Below are 23,035 nucleotides of genomic sequence, written 5' to 3'. Positions count from 1 at the left end.
TTCTCAGTCAAGTGGTTGTTCTCTGCAAAACATCTTGGCATAATTTCCTTGTGTCCATCATCACCTGCACAATAGTTCACTCCTCTGTCAAAATCGTTCAGGCACATAATACCATGAACAATATCATGGTATATACTGTAATATGGATCTCTTGGATCATCGGCTACATTTTCAGGTTCAACTAGAACTTTCCTAATCAAGGGACTATTTTTATGAGAAAATGATTTGGTTTTGAAGCTTGAGTTAACTGTTTTGGGTGAGATATGACCTTTTGAAGGGGATCTATGTGGTTGTGCTGAACCATACAGGACTGTCTCAGAAAATTAGAATATTGTGATGAAGTTCTTTATTTTCTGTAATGCAATTAAAAAAACAAAAATGTCATGCATTCTGGATTCATTACAAATCAACTGAAATATTGCAAGCCTTTTATTCTGATTTATTGCTGATTATGGCTTACAGCTTAAGAAAACTCAAATATCCTATCTCTAAATATTAGAATATCATGAAAAAGTATACTAGTAGGGTATTAAACAAATCACTTGAATTGTCTAATTAACTCGAAACACCTGCAAGGGTTTCCTGAGCCTTGACAAACACTCAGCTGTTATAAATCTTTTTTTTTACTTGGTCTGAGGAAATATTAAAATTTTATGAGATAGGATTTTAGAGTTTTCTTAAGCTGTAAGCCATAATCAGCAATATTAAAAGAATAAAAGGCTTGCAATATTTCAGTTGATTTGTAATGAATCCAGAATGCATGACATTTTTGTTTTTTTAATTGCATTATAGAAAATAAAGAACTTTATCACAATATTCTAATTTTCTGAGACAGTCCTGTATATGCTATTTTACCAAATGCACTAAGAGCTTTGAGAATGTAATTTCTGTTTCAAGAATTGAGCCAAAGCAATGGAGAAAAACTGTAATGTGGTATTTATTAATGCAGGTTATTAACATGTCTATATCCAGCAGGTATGTGTGGTTAGATGTACAAGTACACACACTGTGTACTCCTCATACACTTAAATACACAATGCAGCGTGTAACATAAAGGCACATGTTAGTTTGTAAGTCCGATACTATTTACAACAGAAGACATAATAATAATAATTATTATAATTATAATTATTATAATTATTATAATAATAATAATAATAATAATAATAATAATAATAATATGAATGATATGAATAATACAAATAATAATAACAATAATATAAAAGTTATAATAATAACACAGAACATCGTTACGAAATAATGAAACCTCGGTGGAAGTTTAGAGCAGGAACTGGAATTTCTACAATTAAATTTTTTTTATTAATAAAATCACGTGAGCCGCATAGACATTGTAATTGTTATTCTGTGTTGATGAAAAAAATTGTTTTTAGAGGAGAGTAAGAACAGAAAGTAATAACAACAACAGTTAGTTTTCACAAGGTGTGTTCTCTCTATATCATGAAAAATGTCATCATTTTTTTTCTCCATTTAAATAATATTTTTTAAATCTCTAAATAAAACTTCAGCTTTGTTATAAAATGTTTCAACTTTGTTTTAAAGAGTTTCAACGTTGTTATAAAGAGTTTGAACTTTGTTATAAAGAGTTTGAACTTTGTTATAAAATGTTTCAACTTTGTTATGAAATGTTTCAACTTTGTTATGAAATGTTTACATTTTTTATAAAATGTTTAAAGTTTGTTATAAAGAGTTTCAACTTTGTTATTAAATGTTTCAACTTTGTCAATGTTTCAACTGTGTTATGAAATGTTTCAACTTTGTTATAAAGAGTTAACCCCTGCACTGAGTCATTAACCCTTCTAGTGAGTCATTAACCCTTCTAGTGAGTCATTAACCCTTGTAGTGAGTCAACTGCATATTTTAAACATTTCACGAAAACATGGAGAAAAATGGTCCAAATACAGAGAAGTTGAGTTGAGTTCAATTCAATTCAATTCAGTTTATTTGTATAGCCCAATTTCACAAATTACAAATTTGTCTCGGAGTGCTTTACAATCTGTACACATAGACATCCCTGTCCCAAGTTAAGTTAAGTTAAGTTGAAAGACAAACATGGTGACAGATTTACAAATAACTGGTGCAACATTTGCTGGTTCTTGAACTCGGACTTTAATACCTGAGGCTCAGCTTGGATTGAAACACTCGTCTTCAGGCATTTCTCTTACAGCATCACCTCCCTTCACCTGTAACTTTAAGCTTCATTCTTCTGCAGCATTCACTCCGTTCCTGCTGGTTTTCCATCAGGATTCAACTCACTGGCTGCAAGAAGCAAAAGAACAAAGATCATTAAAGTCTTCTCTTCTCCTAAAGCACAAGGATTTAAAGGTTTCTTTATCCAGGTGAGATCTGTACATCTTTTTTTACAGGAGAAGAGCCTCAGTGGGCTGTAAAGGAGACAGGAAGTGGAAAGGCTTAATTTTGGGGCTCATATATGGGATTGAAACAATAAGTACAATCAAAGATTGAAGTATTTGTTTCACAACAAGGAAAATAAAAAAACCGCGGCATTTTACTCTGAAGGTTTTAGTTGAAAGGGTAAAAAAAAGACAATTAATTCGATATTCGTAGTGCAGGGGGTTGGATTTAGTGCCATCTAGTGGTGAGTTGGCAGATTGCAACTGAAACGTCTCGTCAGTGTTTGGTTGTTCTGAACTTCTCGTTTCAGTCTTTATGCCAAGACAATCTCTTTAGTTTGGATATCTCGTATAAAGAGTGTCAACGTGGAAAAACATTTGAAAAGTAGAAAAAAAGTCACATGACAGCCAAAAGAAAACAAACGGCATTCTAAATTATCTGTAATCCGTTTTTTAAAACCTTCCATGATGACAACATAATCTAATTTAACTCTTTTTAGCAAAATTAACATTCTCGATGAGGATGTATGTAGTTTGAGGACAGACTCAAAGAATGAGATAAAAACTGATCATTCAACTTCTGAAAACACGTTATTATAATTATTAATAACATATTCTCTGCTCATAGAGCTCCGAAATGTGACACTGTTCCTTTAAGAGGAAAAAGTAGAAACAAAAGCCACGGGAAAGAGCCAACAGACTTAAAATGGGACACTGGTCCTTTAAGAGTAAAAAGTAGAAACAAAAGAGCCAATGGCATTAGAACGTGACGCTGTTCCTTTAAGAGTAAAAAGTAAAAACAAAAGAGCCAACGGACTTGAAATGTGACACTGTCTCTTTAAGAATGATGATTAAACCTGTTATCTGGATGTGATTGAAAGAGGATATCTTCACATTTTAAACATTTTAATTGCCATCTTCACATGAATGATTTAGTAAATATAAGTATTATAATAAGCCTTAGAGGCTCTGATGAGGGTCGGAGGAGGAACTCACGCCGCGGTGGTGCAGCCGGACATGTGGGCGGCGCTGCCGGTGTACTGCACGTCACACCGGGCCACGTTGTTGCTGTAGCTGGACTCCTGGACCAGCTGACGAGGGTTCACCGTCACCTGGGGGGGGGGGCACGGCACAGTTAGGGGGGGGTCCATGTCTATAGAGTACTTCTGCAGGTCTATAGAGTACTTCTGAAGATCTATAGAGTACTACTGCAGGTCTATAGAGTACTTCTGAAGGTCTATAGAGTACTACTGCAGGTCTATAGAGTACTACTGCAGGTATATAGAGTACTACTGCAGGTCTATAGAGTACTTCTGAAGGTCTATAGAGTACTACTGCAGGTCTATAGAGTACTTCTGAAGGTCTATAGAGTACTACTGCAGGTCTATAGAGTACTTCTGAAGGTCTATAGAGTACTACTGCAGGTCTATAGAGTACTTCTGAAGGTCTATAGAGTACTTCTGAAGGTCTATAGAGTACTACTGAAGGTCTATAGAGTACTTCTGAAGGTCTATAGAGTACTTCTGAAGGTCTATAGAGTACTACTGCAGGTCTATAGAGTACTACTGCAGGTGTATAGAGTACTACTGCAGGTCTATAGAGTACTTCTGAAGGTCTATAGAGTACTACTGCAGGTTTATAGAGTACTTCTGAAGGTCTATAGAGTACTACTGCAGGTCTATAGAGTACTTCTGAAGGTTTATAGAGTACTACTGCAGGTCTATAGAGTACTTCTGAAGGTCTATAGAGTACTACTGCAGGTCTATAGAGTACTTCTGAAGGTCTATAGAGTACTACTGCAGGTCTATAGAGTACTTCTGAAGGTCTATAGAGTACTTCTGAAGGTCTATAGAGTACTACTGCAGGTCTATAGAGTACTACTGCAGGTATATAGAGTACTACTGCAGGTCTATAGAGTACTTCTGAAGGTCTATAGAGTACTACTGCAGGTCTATAGAGTACTTCTGAAGGTCTATAGAGTACTACTGCAGGTCTATAGAGTACTTCTGAAGGTCTATAGAGTACTACTGCAGGTCTATAGAGTACTTCTGAAGGTCTATAGAGTACTTCTGAAGGTCTATAGAGTACTTCTGAAGGTCTATAGAGTACTACTGCAGGTCTATAGAGTACTTCTGAAGGTCTATAGAGTACTTCTGAAGGTCTATAGAGTACTACTGCAGGTCTATAGAGTACTACTGCAGGTCTATAGAGTACTACTGCAGGTCTATAGAGTACTTCTGAAGGTCTATAGAGTACTACTGCAGGTCTATAGAGTACTTCTGAAGGTCTATAGAGTACTACTGCAGGTCTATAGAGTACTTCTGAAGGTCTATAGAGTACTACTGAAGGTCTATAGAGTACTACTGCAGGTCTATAGAGTACTTCTGAAGGTCTATAGAGTACTACTGCAGGTCTATAGAGTACTTCTGAAGGTCTATTCTCCTATGGACGTTTTAGGATACATGTAAGCACCTATTTTCTTTTCTCTCTCTCCTTATGGATGATTTAGGATACACTTAGCACCTATCTCCTTTTCGCTCTCTCAATCCTTATGGGCATTTTAGGAAACACTAAGCACCTATCTCCTCTTCTCTCTCTCCTTATGGATGAATTTTCATCTCTCCATCACATATTAATAACTATACTTCCTCCCCGGAGTCTTTGTGACTTCCTGTCTCATAGGGTCCATTGGACCTGGCTGGGTCTGATGCCTCCTTCTCTCTACCTCCTTCTGTCTCATTGTGGAGGTCTGGATCGTGGTCCATGCCTACGACTCATTATTCATAATTTCTGTCATATTCATTGAATGTGTTGTAACTTAAAGTTATTAATACAGAATAATTTAAACCAAACATGAAAGAATAAAATAATACACGTTATCAACCAACAGACCTTCAGTACGTATTTTCCAGGTGAGACGTCAGTGATGTCGATCCACTGACAGTCGATGTCGGCGTTGTAGGTATCATAGCAACCCGGACTCAGACCCTAACATACACACACACACAAACACGTCAATATTATATTTGATGTATAAACATATTTTTTAAAGGCTTTATTTATTTCACTGTGTTCCTTCGTTCCTTTCCTCTCTCCTACAGTACATCCTTCCATCCTTGTTTCTGGCTCCTTTTCTGGCTCCCTTGTTTGTGTGTACCTATGTGTGTGTACCTGTGTGTGTGTGTGTGTGTGTCTCTGTGTACCTATGTGTGTGTACCTGTGTGTGTGTGTGTCTCTGTGTACCTATATGTGTGTACCTGTGTGTGGGCGGTGCATGCGTAGCGCCTCTGGATCCCCGGGTCACATGACGTGTCCTCCAGACAGAAACTGGCCTTGTGACCTTCAGCCACTCGTTTCTGTGAGTCTGCGTCCAGCAGCTCGTACAGACTGAACTCATCCATGCTGTGGAAGTGACTGACAACAACAACAACAACAATAACAACATCAACAACAACAACAACAACAACAACAACAACAACAACATGAAGTGACTCTTACTTGTGGCAGCTGTGCCACTCCCAGGAGTATCGAGGTTTACTGGACAGGAAGTCAGCGGTTCCCTGGTTCTTCACCCGCTGGGGGAACCGCAGGAGAACCCTGAGGTCATAGTCCTGGGAGGAGGAGGAGGAGCTGGAGGAGGAGGACACAATAAGAAGAGAAGAGGAGAGTTAGAGGAGGATGGGAGACAAGGAGGAGGAGGAGAAAGGGATGAGGACAAGGAGGAAGAGGAGAAGAGCAGGAGAATCAAGGAGAGGGGCAAGGAGACAGGAAAGGATATACAGAATGTAAATTTAAAACACTTCAAAATCAGCTGAAATATGAAAGTATTAAATACATATTTAGATATATATAATATATAAATATATATATATTTATATCTTTATACATATAAATAAATATATATACATATGTATGTATAAATATGAGATGAAGGTGAGCGATCTTATACGAGGATAGGCAGTTCTCCTCAGCAGCACAGCGGAGGCTGTACATCGGCAGCCTCTGGATGTAGGAGGCGATCTGGATGTAGTACGCATCAGGAACCAGGTCAGGGAGACCTGAGACCAGCAGAGCATCAGAATCACAACCAGAACCCTTTATTGCCAAGTACGTTGGATATACAAGTAACTTTACATGGCGGGTGGTGCATAACATTGGACAAGAAGACAATAAGACAAAAGAGACAATATAAACACATGCTAAACATTGAGATACATGTGGAACTATTTCATATTCCACTCGCAGCTGCACAGTTGCACTTTCTACTAAATTCAGGAATAAAAAGAATTTGATAGCTCACAGAATCATTTCTGAATAAGTCTGTGTCAAGTACGAATAAGACTCACAGAGACACCGAGCAGGCACAGAGTCACAATGACTTTAAAGAGACACGCTACAACTACAGAGAGACACAACAGAACTACAAAGAGAAAACACTACAAAGAGACAAAGCTACAAAGAGACACAACAAAACTACAAAGAGATACAATGAAACTACAAAGAGACACAAGTAAACTACAAAGAGACAAAAGAAACAATACAAAGTAGCACAAATACAAAGAGACACAACAAATCTACAAAGAGACAAAACAACAACGAGACAAAACTACAAAGAGACACAACAAAACTATACAAAGGGGCAACACTACAAAGAAACACATTTACAAAAAGACACAACACAACTACAGGGATACACAAAACAACTCCAGAGAGACACAATACTATATCAGTGCAGCAGGTCCATCTTTCAATCGGGTTTTGGTACAGTCCTCGTTTTTTGCATGTTTGAATTTTGATTAAAATCCGGAGATAGTTTTAGGATACTTCTCCACCTTCCTGCCCTGGACTAACCCGCTGAGAGGTGGTGTATTGTGAGTGGAGACTCGTACCGTGCTGGTGGTACCTGGTCCCGTATCCGTGCCGTGGCTGAGCCCAGGACCTGGGTCTGTAGTACGAGTTGTAGTAGTTGTACCAGGGGTAGTAGTTGGACGCCTTGTACGGGTTGTAAGGGTCGTCCCCGACCATCATGTCCTCCCGTCTCACTGGGCCAGAGGCCCCCCGGGTACCGGGCGCCGGCTGCCGACGCATCTCCGCGCGCAATTGCGCAGTGTCGCTGGCGGCGGGAACCCGCGGGGAATCCGGGGACTCCACCGGGACCGTATCGGGAGAGCCCCGGGACGCCAACGGGACCGTGTCGTTGGCAGCGGGGACCGACGGGGAGCCCGGGGACTCCACCGGGACCGTGTCGTTGGCGCTGCTGAGGACGACCACCGGGTTACCTTGGCGGGGCGACCCGATCCTCCTGCCGGGGGGCCGGTACTGGGCTCCGCGGCTCAGGAGGCTGAAGACCTGCCCGTTGTGCCGCCAGCTCAACCCGCGCCGCAGCGCGTCGGCGCCCGCATCCTCTGGAGCGCGAGCCGCGTCCAGGAAGCTCCAGAGGAAGCAGACGTGAGACAGAGGCAGCAGCAGAGCGGCGGGGGAGAGCTGCTCCATGCTGGAGGACCGGTCCACTGAGGGGAGAGTGGAGGAGCTCCGGAGGTACCTGCTGCTAAAGAGGGAGGAGGAGGAGGTGCGCGGGGGGGGGGACCTTTGACTCGTGTGATGACCTTGAACCCTTAAAACTAAAAACAGATGAGACAAGTGCTTCTCCAATTAGTCATAATCTGATCAAAATGCTTATCTTCTGTTTCACAGTATTAAACATGACTTATGATATTCTGTTTCACAGTATTAAACATGACTTATGATCTTCTGTTTCACAGTATGTTTCATGTGGCTTCTTATGATCTTGAAGCTGCTTCTGGTTTTACTGGAGAACTACTTCCTCCCACTGAGTGCTCAGGATTCTTTAAAAAAAGAGGCTGAAATTGAAGTACTTAACAGAACTGAGAAGTTTCCTCCTCTAAGAGAACTGTAAAAACACAAGCTGCCACCCACATGCTGCATACACACACACACACACACACACACACACACACACACACACACACACACACACACACACACTTCAACCCTTTAAACTCTCCATAGGTTACGTTCCCATCAGTCACTTCAAATGAGTTAACAGTAAGTTACAACTTTCAAAATAAGATTCCTTCCTCAAAGTAAATGTAAAGTCTTTTCAAAATAAACATCTGTCCTCAAAGTAAACGCAAAGTAATTTCAAAATAATCTTACGTCCTCATATTAAACGGAAAGTATCTTCTAAATAAACGTGCATCCTCAAAGTAAATGTAAAGTATTTTGAAAATAAACATCCATCCTCATATTAAACGTAAAGTTTTTTCAAAATAAACTTTCGTCCTCATATTAAATATAGTCTTTTCAAAATAAGCGTTCGTCCTCAAAGAAAACGTAAAGTATTTTCTAAATAAACATCTGTCCTCATAGTAAACGTAAAGTATTTTCTAAATAAACTTGTCTCCAAGGTCAAGCTACAGTTTCTACTCATTACACGGAAAGTCTTTTCAAAATAAAAGTTGGATCTTTATTTCAGACTGAATTATTTAAACAAATTCTCAGAGCAAAGAGACAAACAGAGTGGTGGCTTGCACTTGTTTACCTTGTTGTCCTGTTGTCCTATTGTGTTCATGTTGCACTGAGCTGCACTTTACTTGTTTCCACGGTTCTGTAATGAACCTTTTAATGGTAACCGGAGCATCTGTTAACCATCAGCTGACATTTAAGAAAGTATTCATCCTCAATTCACTGAAGACACGGGGCTGTGTCTATTACGAGTGCTTTTCGTTCAAATATCTTTTTTTTTTTGTCACTCGATTTAGTAACTTATCCCGAAACAACTGAATTGTCTTAATAATAGTCACTTTAAGATGTAAATAAGAGACTTAATGTAGTTAATAATTCCTTGATGGCTTGAATATTTTGGGACTCTTGTGAAATATTTCCATTTACCGTCACAGCGTCACCTTCTAGTGGCCATTAGTGGAACTGCAGATTCAAACCATTAATTGGCTTCAACATCCAGTGGACTTTTCCCGGCCTGTTCATGTTTGCCGGTGTCCGTGAGGGCAACACGTCAAACGCCGCTGTCAGCAGCCACGCAGCTCCACGTGGCCGTCGTTAAACCGATTCCATCACGTCGAGGGAAAAAGCGATCCGGCTGTACGACGGCTCCTTATTTTTAATGACATTTGAGTGAAGATCAAACGGCAGGTTGGCTTCACCGCAGCGCTCTGCCGCTGCTGTTTCCAACGAGAAGCAGGTGTCGGGCGCTTGAAGCGGCCTCATAATGAGGACCGGCCCCCCGCGGGGCGCCTGCTGCACACAGGACACATAAAGAGCCTCGAGAACACAATAGCACCGCCGTCCGCAACGACGTCACCGACACGTTCAGCCTGCAAGCTTTACAGCAGCTGCTTATACAGTTTACTTGTGTGTGTGTGTGTGTGTTTGTAAAAAAGGCGACCACACAAAAACATCAGCAGAAGTTTTTTTGTCCCTTGAAATCCACTATTGTCGCTCAAAATCAAGAGCGACGCCGTGCATTACCTGATATTATCGATAAAATAATGGAGGATTAACTATTTTTGCATTATTCAGCATTATAATATTATTACTAAAATGTTACTTCAATCGCAGGGCGTCACTACAGGACTGAGGAGGAGAGACCTGCAGGTCTGTGGTGTTGAACTGTCAATCACCTTGTAGCCCCGCCCCTAAAGCATCCCCTGCTTTACGGTCTGTTTGACTCTAAATGACCATAATGTACTAAATGATGACATCATGCTGTATAGAAGAACACTTGAAACTAGATATTGAGACATAAACTCATGTTTACAATGTTTACTGAGGGAATACGTCAAGAGAGAAGTAGAGTCATTATATAGACTTCTATACAACCAAAGGAATCGCCACCCGGTGGTCAGGAGAGAAAATGCAGCTTTAACACATGAAGAATAGACTTATATTATTACGGCACTCAATAAATCGCGGAATATAAAAAAAGTTGAGTTGAGCGCAAGAGAAAAAATAGCGGAGCGGAGGGAGAGGACAGAACGCTGCGTTGTGAGAGCCAATCAGCGCTGAGCTGCACCGCTGTTGATGAATCTAATTGGCTGCTGCTGCTCTCGTGGCGCTGGATGCAGAAGTCATTCACTAGTCTGAGACATTCACGGAGCTGTGTGCGCCTACGAGTGACGTCATGAACCCAGACACCAGGGCGCTACATGTTACAATGTGTGTGGCATTTCCACAAGAAGTATAACGGAGAAAAAGTGGTTAATTATTCCGTGGCGGATTGCGGAAAATATTTTTCCACGGAGAAAGGCAACGGAGATAAGCCCCGCCCCCTCACCGACACGTATGACGCGTTTAACCCACAAATAGCCGGCTGAGTAAACTCAGGCGAGTAAACCGCTGTCAGTTCTGTTTGTGACGGGTTCATACACATGCTCAGTGCCGCCGCTCCCATAACGCGCGCTGTGCGTAGGGCACCAAGTCCTGAGGGGGCACCACAAAATAGGCAACTAAAAGAATCCTCATAGTTATAATAATTATAATGCCGATATTATTTCAGTCTAGAAATATTAGGCACCTTTTAGGCATGTATATCACAAAACAGGCAGAACGAGAGATATATTTAATCGCTTTTTTTATCCAATTAATCGAAACAAAATAATGATCTTCCTTTGGACAGTTTTTGGTTATCTGTTGCCAAGGAGTTCCCCATTCTGGCCAACAAAGCTATTTTGACATTGCTCCCATTTTCAGCCACATATCTGTGTGAGCTGAGCTTCTCAAGCTTGACTGCCAAAAAAACTAAAATCAGAGAGACTGAGAGCTGTTGAGGAAGAGCTTCGTGTGTCTTTCTGCCATTACTGGCAGGATATCCATTTTGTGTTTCTCGAAACAGGCCCCGGTTTCACACTAAGTGAGAATAAATACATTTAGAAACTGTATTATAAACTATATGTATTGTATGTACTGTGTTAGAGTGTCATTTTGTGATATTTTGTTTGGTGGTGTGCCCCAGGATTTTGTAAATGTAAAAAATGTGCTGCGGCTTAAAAAAGGTTGAAAATCACTGGTCTATACAACCAGAGAAGTCACCCCCTGGAGGTCAGGAAAGAGAATGCAGCTTTAACACATGAAGCATATACTTCTATACAACCAGAGGAGTTGTATAATACTTCCCCGTGATTATGTGGATAACATACAAAATAATTTATTGCGATATCTACAAATTACGGCACATAATATTTCAAAGGTATGGCTTTGAATGCTGGATAAAACAAGACTGACTTCAAACACACTCAAGAACAAAATTCTCACTCAGACTTTTGGGAAAACCGGAATAAAGGATCAACCTAGGGGGCTCTGGGGTGTTCAGGTACATGCTCCATGCCAATGGGTTCGTGACTTGTCACCTAATTCATCCCAAGTTTCCTCAGAACAGCTCATTCCTGCTGTAAAGCAGCTGTAACACAAGCCAGACTCATTACAGTCCCAACAAAACCTGAATCCACATCAGCCAGCGGACCCTTGAACCCCACACACTTCCATTAAACATCAGAGGAGTGCTTCATTTCTCTGTTCCTGTTACTCTATAGACCACCTGTCAATCAAACTTATGTGTCCTTGTGTGACCATGTTGTCTGAACCTAACTGTTGGTGTTGCTGTCTAAACCTAACTGCTCGTTTAGTTGTCTAAACCTAACTGCTCGTTTAGTTGTCTAAACCTAACTCTTGGTTTAGTGGTCTAAATATTACTGTTGGTTTAGTTGTCTAAACCTAACTGTTGGTATTGTTGTCTAAACCTAACTGTTGGTTTAGTTGTCTAAACCTAACTCTTGGTTTAGTTGTCTAAACCTAACTGTTGGTTTAGTTGTCTAAACCTAACTGTTGGTGTTGCTGTCTAAACCTAACTCTTGGTTTAGTGGTCTAAACCTAACTGTTGGTTTAGTTGTCTAAACCTAACTGTTGGTTTAGTTGTCTAAACCTAACTGTTGGTTTAGTTGTCTAAACCTAACTCTTGGTTTAGTTGTCTAAACCTAACTGTTGGTTTAGTTGTCTAAACCTAACTGTTGGTGTTGCTGTCTAAACCTAACTGTTGGTTTAGTTGTCTAAACCTAACTGTTGGTTTACGTGTCTAAACCTAACTGTTGGTGTTGTTGTCTTAACCTAACTGTTGGTGTTGTTGTCTAAACCTAACTGTTAGTTTAGTCTAAACCTAACTGTTGGTTTAGTTGTCTAAACCTAATTGTTGGTTTAGTCTAAACCTAACTGTTGGTTTAGTCTCAACCTAACAATTAGTATTGGCTGGGATCAACCAGAAGGCCTAGGATAGGAGGGCTGAGCTTTCCACCAGAGACTCTACTCAGTGTATTGATCGTGGTGATGAACCAGACAATACTTGAGAGATGTTGTAGTCTCGGTCGGTTCCTCCGACCCTGAGCCGTGGTTCTCTGCTGGTAAACGATGGACTGCTGGGTCACTGCCCCAAACGAGGGAATTTCAGTATCTTGGGTTCTGGTCCAGGAATGAGGGTAAGATTATTTACCAGTCCATCTAGGTTCAGACCCTCACCTTTGGTCACGAGACCAAGATGACAGAAATTAGCTTCCTGTTGTCGGGTAACTGGGCTCTGCCTTAGAGAGAGGGGGAGGAGCTAAGCCACCCGGAGGGAGCTCAGAGTTGAGACACTGATGCTTACGGTTGTAAGGAACCTGCTGATTTGGTTCTTTATGTATCAGGAGCTTCCTGGAACTGTTCCAGGCACATTCAATGGGAAAGAGGCTAACACCTCGAGCTGTGTGTTGAGCGTGTCTGCCCCCTAGTGGCTGAAAAAGGATGACTCAATGAAAGTCTCCTATTAATGTATTCCTGTTTATTGGCTGTAAAGTTTTACTACCAATGTCACGGTAACATTCCCGCCCACCGTGAACCCCGTTGTAAACTGGTACACATGAGACACGGTTTATCCTGGAAGGAAAATCTAAAAAAATACACTGTAAAAGTGAATCCACGATCAGAGATCTGCTCACTGACTTAGAATATTCAAGATGTTCCTAATGCAACGGAGCTTAGAACCCACAGAGGTGCTGATGCTGTTCGCGGTTCCAGACGTTACACGTTGTACTTTGGATGGAGGTTCTCTGCAGGATGAAGGGGTTCTTTCTGCCGATGGCCAGAACATTAAGAACATGCACATGTTGCACGTTCCACTGACTGAAATGCAGAGCTGCAACCGTGAAACCTGCAGGAATAGGAGCAGGAAGGTCCCTCTAATCGATCACTCTGAACACAGGCCAACTTCAGAAATACACGCCGGCAAAGGGCAAAACTGCCCATAAGAAATATCATTTTGCCCTGATATCACTAGAAGGGGCAACAAATGCCCCCTAAAAAATATGTAAATGTCCTTCCCTGACACAGGCATACTTTATAGATTTAGCTTTACATATTAACACTTCTGAGGCAACATTCTATGATGATTATGTTAAATATGATAGTACCTGATAGCTTATCAGTAACGTCTGTGAGGTTTTATTGTGCAACAGCATCATAATAGAAAATACTACAACTTACCAGGTTGAACTGATGTTCCTGAGTTTATGTATCAGGTACGTCGTGCACACAAAACCAAAGACTCAATAATCTATCCAGCGGACTCTTCCTCCATTGAAGACTTTGACTTCACCTCATTGTGCTCGTCAGGACGTGACCGGGTTACACCGTGACGGTGTTTTCATATTTATAGACCCCTTTGAGGAGTTTTAAATGTACAATAAGATGCCGTGGACTCTTCTGTTGACATACGCTACTGTTTATTAGAGGAGAAACCAACAAGAGAGGGAACAGGAAGGACGACAGAACAATTACCAACTCCCAATATATTAATATACACCGCCACGAGCTGTGTACAGGACACGCTGTGGGAAATGTTACTGTCGGGGAAAACTACACCTTCCTGGAAGAAGAGTAAACAGAGAGAACGTTATAAATTCTGATAGATAATCAATTATCAATAATCATTTTACCTATAGATATTTTAGATGACTGGTACTATACACGATCAAACTAATGGAACCAGAACTAAATACACAGGCTCGCCGCAGCAAAGGACTCTGGGAGATGGAGTTTAGTGGTTTCATTAGTTTCTGTCCCTTTGCCTGGTGTAATCGGACCACTTCAATCCCAGTGCTCACAGGAATGTCAGAAACACACACACACACACACACACACACACACTCTTCCTCCCTTTTCCCCGTGAACGCATGTTGATTTGTGCCATTTTACATTTTGAACAATTTGTTCAAAGGAACGATTCAAAACACAAGTCGGCTAATACACACTAATGAGTGATTAAAACATGATAAGAATGGGACATAAAATTATAACATTTCAAAAATAATGTGCTTTTAACCACATTAGACAACAATGTTGAAAAGTCTTAAACCGTAAAGCTTAAACCTGGACCACACGTCTGTTAAACCAGTTGCAGTCCGCTTTACTTTTACTTTCTCCTCAATAAACAATGAACTCAGATGGCTAAATATGCACATGAGGCATTTTCTTATTAAATATGTGCTGGTTTTCATACATTTTTTTAAACTTAAATCTGAAATTTGGATAAGGCCAGTTTCAACATTCTTGTGTTTTAGGTGTAACCTGTATGAACTGAAAATGAAATGACTGAAGGAGGGATAAAGGATCTGAAGGAGTAGGAGGTTCGGGACATCCCGGCTAACACAGGACAGTTTGTTAGTATGTGTCCTTAATATAAAGCCTTGTCTCCTATGACCTAGGAGCATGAGCAAGCTAGCTGATCCGTTCGCTAACTAGCATTTCCACAGAGACCCATCTTATCTTCACGTAGTTACTGCACTGGTGGCTGGTTGTGTTGTGTGTCTCTATCCTAGTTTAAGATGCTGCAAAGGCCCCGTTCAAGGTCCATAAATACTTTAATCCTAGTTCGTCTTTTGTTTCACGGTCGTCGTCTAGTAGTCAGTGCATCTACATGATGGTATCATTCGAATCTTGCTTTAGTCGGACTATGCTATCTTTTGGGGGATCTGCTGTTATCCCAATATACATGGCAGTGAGTAATTCGAATCATTGGCCGAAAGCATGTCATATCCGATACGATAGGCGGCGCTGTTTTCATTACAACTCGTGGTGATACAGCCATTTCCGCTTGACCTCTTCACCACCACCAACAACAACATTTCGAGAAAGATGGCGAACAGAGAGCAAGGCGAAGCTACATCCCTCTACTATTCTTCCATGGTGTTAATAGGAGTACAGCGAATGCAAATGGCGCTATTGGCTGAGTTGATAACGGAGAGAAGTCGCCGTCGCCGAAGGTACACAGAGAATTTAATTTATCGTCTTCCGGGTCACGACATGGGAGGGAGGGAGGGAGGAGGGCGGCGGGATCTCGAGCATGCGCAAAGACGCAAAGTCCAGTTCCGAATCGAATTCACCGTTACATGCCGCGAGAGTCGAATTATCAACTGGATCGGATCGAGCTATCCAGGGGTGTTAATCGGATCGAAGTCGGACCGCACATAGTCCGACAAAGGTGTTTACATGAAACGGATAATTCGATTTCAGTCCGACTAAGCCAATAATTCGATTGCATGTAAACGCACTGAGTGAAACTACGGACTTTTACGCCTAACATGTTTCTTTCTGGCTAGCTGGCTCATCTTTGGAGGCGCAAACCAAACTACAACCCGAGGGCAGAGCTGGGCTAATGGAGACAAAGCGTATCCAGAGACTAAGGGCTAGAAATACTAACCTTACAGGCATCTTTAGGCCCAACACTAAGCCTACAGGCATCTTTAGGCCCAACACTAAGCCTACAGGCATCTTTAGGCCCAACACTAAGCCTACAGGCATCTTTAGGCCCAACACTAAGCCTACAGGCATCTTTAGGCCCAACACTAAGCCTACGGGCATGGTTTAGGCCCAGCACTAACCCTACTTGTGCTACACATTTTTAGGCACTTTTTGTGAAAGCATCCACCAACTTGCAGATGCTAATGATATATTGAGTTTTTTTGTAATTGTTTAATCACTTACACTCTCTTTGTTCTCTTTGGCATCCAATGAGCCACAAACATTGTTTGGTTTGGTTTCCGTGGGCCTCCAACCGACTTCCTCTACTTAACTACCCTCTGACGGATGTTCAGTCTGTGAACCTCAGCTGGACAACATTCATATCCACAAAGAAAATACCAAATGAAAACGAGGAAAAAAAATCAAATAGAATACACATGTAGAAATAAAGCTCCACTACAGTTTGACCCTAACCCTAGCTCCAGTGTGGGTTAATATATGAACATGTATAACTGAGAGACACAGACAGTGCTTTACAATTACAATAATAAACACATAGGGACTGGGGAAACTACCAGGATTGAGGAGTCTGTCCAGTTTTTGGCATCTTTAAAAGCCAAATAGAAGAAGAATATAAAGCTTGTGGCACTTTCGGCACAAAACAACGTGATAAAAAGATATTTCGGTCTAAGGGGATTTAAAGAAACTGTGAAATCAGAAATGATAAAAATCTGAGTTCACTAACGACTGACCGGCTCTTCTCCCCTCCCTCCATCTTACTTCTGCAGTTCCTTCTTTTCTCTTAACGCTGCATACTCTTGTGACGTAATTCCAGTCCTCGATCTACTGGTGTCAGTCGTCCACCAGTGGCTCCGGCTCACTGGTGGACGTGGGGCCTCAGGGCTTGGTAGAGCCCCTCAAAGGTGGGTCGGTCCGGTATGTCACGACTCCAGCAGCGCATCATCAGCTCAAAGAGTGAAGGCGGGCAGAGAGGAGGGCAGTAGAGGAAGATCTGGATGTACAGGGAAGTCAAAGAGGTTGTTAGTGAAGAACCAGAAAGAAAACATCCCTCAGATGTACCGATGGAGTCTCAAAAAACAAGAAGGTATCAAGGATAGGGTTGGGTGGTACGTGCTACATATGGACTGGTTTACTGGTATCTAGGTCCATGTGGTGCTACGTGTCTTAAAGGTCTGTAGTCCTAATCTGGATCCAGTTCACATGAATGCCAAACAAGCTCAGGTGGATCCCAGACCGGGTCTGCGATGTGGCTCACCTGTCTTCCCTGGTTCCTGAAGAACTCGCCAGTGTTCTCGATGACCTGCTCGTCGGACAGCAGGCTGTAGGGCTGCTCCTTGCACAGCGTGAAGATCTCCCACAGGGTGACGCCGAACGCCCACACGTCGCTGGCCGTGGTGAACTTACCCTGGAGAGGACACGGAAGACCATCAACACGCCGCAGGAGTCACAAGCTTTACAATAAGCACATCTGATGGACAGGTCTTGAATGTCTGGACCAAACCTCTTTGTTTTAAGGCAGGGATGTCAAACTCCTGTTCACCGTGGGCCTCATCAGCATCATGGCCGCCTCTTAAAGGGCCAGTGTAACTGAAACATAAATGTATAAACTACTCCCGAGCATATTGTTAAATAACTCTCTTTGCATTTGATTATTGTTAATTTGAGTGTAGAACTATGGTACGTAAGAAGATTTCTCTAATATTATAACATGAATCCATTTGATTTGAAAGCTTCAAAATAAAAGCACAGGATATTTTTCTTAAATTTCTTTAAGAAAAGGTGATCATGTGTCTTTCAAGCTGTCGGGGGTCACATAAAATGATGTGGCGGGCCGCATTTGGCCCGCGGACCTTGTGTTTGACACCTGTGTTTTAAGGTGAACCTGCTCAGTCTTCTGGAGGAACTGGGTTCCCTTGTTGAGGAGCTCAGAGGGTTTTAGTGATTGACTCCTGACACCGGACCGCCTCCTGGCCATAGAGGTGACCTAGAGTCACCCAACGGGTCGTCATTTTCATGACAATTGCTCATATACTGTCAGCCTAAATAAGTATATTTATTATTTCTGAACAAAGGTTAAATGTTATTTCACAAGTTCCAAAAAGCGCCCCGAAATTTCTTTATAAATGCCCCTGGATTTCAGTCAGTGGGGCAAAAACTGCCCCCTAAAAAATCTGTACATTTCCTAATTGCCGGAAAATTACCCTGCTGCCGGTGCACGGATTGTCTTTAAAAACACGAGTCGTGCTTCCCAAGAAACATCAACCTCTTTTTAAACACACTTTTGAACTGTCGCAACTGGTTCGCAGCTAATAAACGCGGCGGCGCTGCGATCAGCCAGGAAACAGTAGAAGAAGAAGTAGAGGTTGTGAACCGGTCCTCTAAACATCTACAAGAGAGAGACGTCTTCGGGAATCTGTTTCAATTGGGCAACCTCTGGTTGATCTTTCATGTCACGTGGTATTGATCATGTTTCATGTTTCCTGTCTTAGCTCATGATGGGAATATGTGAGAAGACTTTGATCAGTTCAATATTCTCTACGTTGGACTTTATTCGTCATAATCAATTGACTCTCTGATGCGATACGAGCTTCTCTATCACACCTTTTCCTTAACTGTACAGCTGCATAATTCATAAAACTGAGAGCCACTGACCCTCCCGATGGATGCGAGTTGAATCCATGTCAACTATGTTCTAAACCCATAACTCTGAGCTGGTGGAGGTGCACTCCCCTCCCTCACCAGCAGGATGCTCTCCCAGGCCATCCACCGGATGGGCAGCACCGCCCGGCCCTGGATCCGGTAGTAGTCGCTGCTGTACAGGTTCCGGCTCATCCCGAAGTCGGCGATCTTGATGGTGAGGCGGCGGTCCAGCAGGCAGTTCCTGGTGGCCAGGTCGCGGTGCACGAAGTTCAGGGACGCTAGGTACCTCATCCCCGACGAGATCTGCACCGACATGTGGAGGAGGTCGGACAGGCTGGAGGGGGGACAGGTGGAAGAGGGTAACCCACCGCACGACCCGTCAGAGTTAGCACGTTAGCGTGGCGTTCCACTGACCTGACGGACGGGATGTTGTTGGCGTGCGTCAGCGTGCTCTCGATCTCGCGCTGCGACAGGAACATGTTGAGGTCTCCGTTCTCCATGTACTCGGTCACCATGCACAGCGGGTCGGACGCCACGCACACGCACAGCAGCCGGATGATGTTGGGGTCGTTGAGTCGGGACATGATCTTGATCTCCTTCAGGAAGTCGTTCCTGCGGGATGGGGGAGGAGCGGACGGATCTCAGGGGTTGATTGTCTTTTCTCATATTAAGAATCCCACTAAATTCATTTAAAGTGTTTGCTCAGGAACCTGTTGACACAACCCTCTGCATCCAGAACCTGATTTAGAGGGTCTCCCCCAGAAGGGAATCAACTACCATGGGGGACCAAGGGGTCCAGGCGGTTACCCCAGAAGTGGACCAACTACAATGGGGGACCAAGGTGGTTCAGGAGGTTTGACCTGAGGGAACTCTGCTGTTGTTTGTGGCGTCGCCAGAGACAAGAAAGATTTATTGAAATGAGACATGTCAGCCGGACCGGTGAACAGGTTTGATATGATACCTGTATCGGATCCACCTGAACACCCGGATGGTAAAGGTCACGTGACCACAGACGAGTCCTGTAGAAACAAACCGGGTGAAGGAGGTCACATGCTGTACCTCGCTTGTCCGGCTGCATCGGCCCTCAGCTGTTTGACGGCCACCAGCACCGAGCGCTCGTCCCGGTCCGGGAGCGGAGACCCCTCCCCGAGGAACTCCGGGAGTCCCTCGGCCTCGCACAGGTGCACCTGGGGGAGGCATAAGTACATCAGCGTCATTCTCCATTACGCCACAGGATTGGTGGTGCTATAGGCCCCGCCCCCTCCAATCCTCACCTCTCCAAACTGCCCCTCCCCCAGCTTCTCCCTAAAGATCAGCTGCTGTCGCGGGAACTCGGCGGCGGAGATGTCCTTCCTGGTGAGCGAGTCCACGGTGAGCGCCGGCACGGCGTACATGTTGCTGCCCGTCACGCCCTGCAGGCGCACGATGTCCGTCTCTGCGTAGTGCGGCGCGTTGCTCTGGAAACACTGGTGGGGCGTGCACTGCGTCACGTCGGGCTCCGCGTAGCCGCCTCCACACGCTGAGGAGGAAGAGGAGGAGGAGGTGTGTATTTGTGTGACTTTTAATAATATTTCAGCATTTCTGAACGTGAAGAAGTGGAATAATAAAGAGAAGAAGAAGAAGAAGCCAAACACCAGACGTCCTGAAGTCACACCTCGCAGCCAGGCAGGAGTCATGTGACTGGAAGTCAGCTGGTCGTAGAGAAGAGAGCCGAGGAGGAGCGCTGGATGAGGAGGAGGAGGAGGAGGAGGAGGAGGACGGAGACAGAATAAGAGATTCACATTCCACATCATAGAGAAAGAAAAGCTTTAGAGCAGTGAGAAGAGCGACCAGCAGGGGGCAGACTGAAGCTCTTTATGGGCTGCTTCAGGTGGACTGAAGCTTCAGGTGGACTGAAGCTTCAGGTGGACTGAAGCTTCAGGTGGACTGAAGCTTCTGGGGGACTGAAGCTTCTGGGGGACTGAAGCTTCAGGTGGACTGAAGCTTCTGGGGGACTGAAGCTTCTGGGGAACTGAAGCTTCAGGTGGACTGAAGCTTCAGGTGGACTGAAGCGCTCCCAGAGGAGAAGGAAGACCTCCTAGGTCTCTACCTGAGGCCTCGGCGCTCTGCGACAGCTCCGGCAGTTTGTTCCTCAGCGCTGCCGGGTTCTGGTACTGAGGGTCCAACAGGAAGACCCTCTCGTAGTGGGGGTCCGTGTGGGCGGGGCCTAAGGGAACACCAATCACAGAGCCTCATTTATACATTCATTAATAAAAATAATGGACACACCTTCTATTTATCAAACTGTCTACCTGAGGGGGCGTGGCCGGAGCGGGGGGGCACAGGGGGGGTCTGGAGGATGATGGTGTCACTGCAGGAGGACAACCGGACCGTCACGTCCTCAAGGATATGCCGAGGAGCCTGGAGGAGGAGGAGGAGGAGGAGGAGAGCAGGAGGAAGACGAGGAGGAAAAGAAGAGAAGAGGAGGATGAACATTTGTTCATAACCCAGTTCTACTCTAGATAACTCTTCTCTATTCACCTCCTCCTCCTCCTCCTAACTCACCTTCTCCAGAACCTTGCAGACATACTGGCACCAGAGGATGAGGAAGATGATGATGACGAGCAGCAGGATGATGGTCACCAGGCAGCCAATCAGGATGGGCGTGTTCCCGCTGACCGGCGGCACGCTGGCCGAAGGGTCAGAGGTCAAACCTGTCGCTGGGGTGGTCGCCATGGTGATGTCCTTCTTAACCGGAGACGAGGGCGACACCACAGGCCTCAGGGTCGTGAGGACGGTGTCCACTGAGGGACAAATGAGACCCTGGCTAGTTATATATATGTGTGTGTGTGTGTGTCTGTGTGTGTATAGGTGTGTGTGTGTGTGTGTGTGCGTGTGTGTGTGTGTTTGTGTGTGTGTGTTACCTGACTGAAAGGAGATCTCACTGAACATCATCCAAACGTCAGCGAAGTGGAAGCGACACTTCACGGCCTTGGCAGCGCGGCGGCTGAGCGGCACGGTGACGTACCGGGCACTCGGGTTCCTGTCGTCCAGCACCGTGTTGAACGCCACAGGCTCCGCCTCCCAGCTGGAGATGAGGCGGGGCTTAAACCAGCAGGACACGGAGGAGAAGATCTTCACTCCGCGGGAGAACATGTTGTTACTGTGAACCTGAAGAAATATCATAACAATAACAGCACTTTATTTAAACTATGTTTTTATTTCTTTTTTTATTACTTACATATATATTAATATTTACATATATATATATATATCTCAATATATATATATATATATGTAAATAATGAAACAAGACAAAAGGAGGAGAACCTTCATGGAGCTGAGGTTCCTCTGCCTGTCGAACACAAACTGCAGCTCCACGTAGCTCCGCCCCCCCAGCGAGTCGTTCCTCCAGCCCAGGTAGTCGTAGCCCGGCCACACGTGGTACTGACGGGTCATCAGGAAGTCATCCAGGCCCACCACGCCGTCCGTCAGCTGGCCAAGCCCACCCACCAGCCTCCTATTGGACGAGAGCATGTGAGCGTGAGTGAGTGTGTGTGTGTGTGTATGTGTGTGTGTGTTTGTGTATTTGTATGTGTTTGTGTGTGTATGTGTATGCGTATGTGTTTGTGTATGTGTATGTGTTTGTGTTTGTGTATGTGTATGTGTTTGTGTTTGTGTATGTGTATGTGTTTGTGTATGTGTATGTGTGTATGTGTATGTGTTTGTGTTTGTGTATGTATGTGTTTGTGTTTGTGTATGTGTATGTGTATGTGTATGTGTATGTGTGTTTGTGTATGTGTATGTGTTTGTGTATGTGTATGTGTTTGTGTATGTGTATGTGTATGTGTTTGTGTATGTGTATGTGTGTATGTGTATGTGTTTGTGTTTGTGTATGTGTATGTGTATGTGTATGTGTATGTGTATGTGTATGTGTATGTGTATGTGTGTATGTGTATGTGTATGTATGTGTGTGTGTATGTGTATGTGTGTGTTGTGTGTTTGTGTATGTGTTTGTGTATGTGTATGTGTTGTGTATGTGTATGTGTTGTGTATGCGTATGTGTTTGTGTATGTGTATGTGTTTGTGTATGTGTTTGTATGTGTTTGTGTTTGTGTATGTTTGTGTATGTGTGTGTATCTGTTTGTGTATATGTGTATGTGTTTGTGTATGTGTATGTGTTTGTGTATGTGTATGTATGTGTTTGTGTATGTATGTGT

At 43.6% G+C, this 23,035-nt stretch overlaps 2 protein-coding genes across 4 annotated transcripts in view; both read right to left on the bottom strand.

Moving 5' to 3' along the window:
- Positions 1–917: 917 nt before the first annotated feature.
- On the bottom strand, positions 918–7,865 carry LOC130196724 (protein-lysine 6-oxidase-like). 2 transcript variants are annotated; one of them, XM_056419053.1, is made up of 8 exons: positions 7,584–7,865; positions 7,262–7,517; positions 6,322–6,430; positions 5,871–6,002; positions 5,630–5,786; positions 5,265–5,360; positions 3,369–3,484; positions 918–2,277 (listed from the first exon to the last, which is right to left on the bottom strand). In XM_056419053.1, exons 1-8 carry the CDS (start codon positions 7,863–7,865, stop codon positions 2,271–2,273), a joined length of 1,155 nt encoding a protein of 384 aa, XP_056275028.1. In that variant the 3' UTR covers positions 918–2,270. The 2 variants fall into 2 exon arrangements, with proteins under 2 accessions (XP_056275028.1, XP_056275029.1); XM_056419054.1 differs by having other exon boundaries at positions 918–2,273; positions 7,262–7,700.
- Positions 7,866–15,724: 7,859 nt separating this feature from the next.
- ddr2l (discoidin domain receptor family, member 2, like) overlaps positions 15,725–23,035 on the bottom strand; it is a 32,965-nt gene continuing 25,654 nt past the window's right edge. Inside the window, exons 8-19 of one of the 2 annotated variants that reach the window (XM_056419392.1) lie at positions 22,146–22,335; positions 21,740–21,986; positions 21,381–21,619; positions 21,128–21,236; positions 20,926–21,042; positions 20,491–20,559; positions 20,111–20,355; positions 19,896–20,023; positions 19,251–19,448; positions 18,936–19,170; positions 17,452–17,601; positions 15,725–17,187 (exon numbers count right to left, since the gene is read on the bottom strand). In XM_056419392.1, coding sequence (XP_056275367.1) covers positions 17,053–17,187; positions 17,452–17,601; positions 18,936–19,170; positions 19,251–19,448; positions 19,896–20,023; positions 20,111–20,355; positions 20,491–20,559; positions 20,926–21,042; positions 21,128–21,236; positions 21,381–21,619; positions 21,740–21,986; positions 22,146–22,335 — 2,062 coding nt within the window. In that variant the 3' untranslated portion in view covers positions 15,725–17,052. The remainder of the gene's footprint in view (positions 17,188–17,451; positions 17,602–18,935; positions 19,171–19,250; positions 19,449–19,895; positions 20,024–20,110; positions 20,356–20,490; positions 20,560–20,925; positions 21,043–21,127; positions 21,237–21,380; positions 21,620–21,739; positions 21,987–22,145; positions 22,336–23,035) is intronic. The other variant, XM_056419393.1, reaches the window with a different exon arrangement.

Source organism: Pseudoliparis swirei, chromosome 7 (genome assembly GCF_029220125.1).
Source record: "Pseudoliparis swirei isolate HS2019 ecotype Mariana Trench chromosome 7, NWPU_hadal_v1, whole genome shotgun sequence".
Lineage (NCBI taxonomy): Eukaryota > Metazoa > Chordata > Actinopteri > Perciformes > Liparidae > Pseudoliparis > Pseudoliparis swirei.
This window is presented reverse-complemented; position numbering and strand designations above follow the sequence as displayed.

What these genes read in the sequence shown, in the direction of transcription:
- LOC130196724 (XM_056419053.1), bottom strand. Translation starts at nt 7,865, where the DNA reads ATGGAGCAGCTCTCCCCCGCCGCTCTGCTGCTGCCTCTGTCTCACGTC. An exon ending in AGTCCCCGGGCTCCCCGTCG is followed by an intron (nt 7,518 to 7,583) that starts GTCCCCGCTGCC and finishes GTCCCGGTGGAG; the next exon opens with TCCCCGGATTCCCCGCGGGT. An exon ending in GACCAGGTACCACCAGCACG is followed by an intron (nt 6,431 to 7,261) that starts GTACGAGTCTCC and finishes TGCTGGTCTCAG; the next exon opens with GTCTCCCTGACCTGGTTCCT.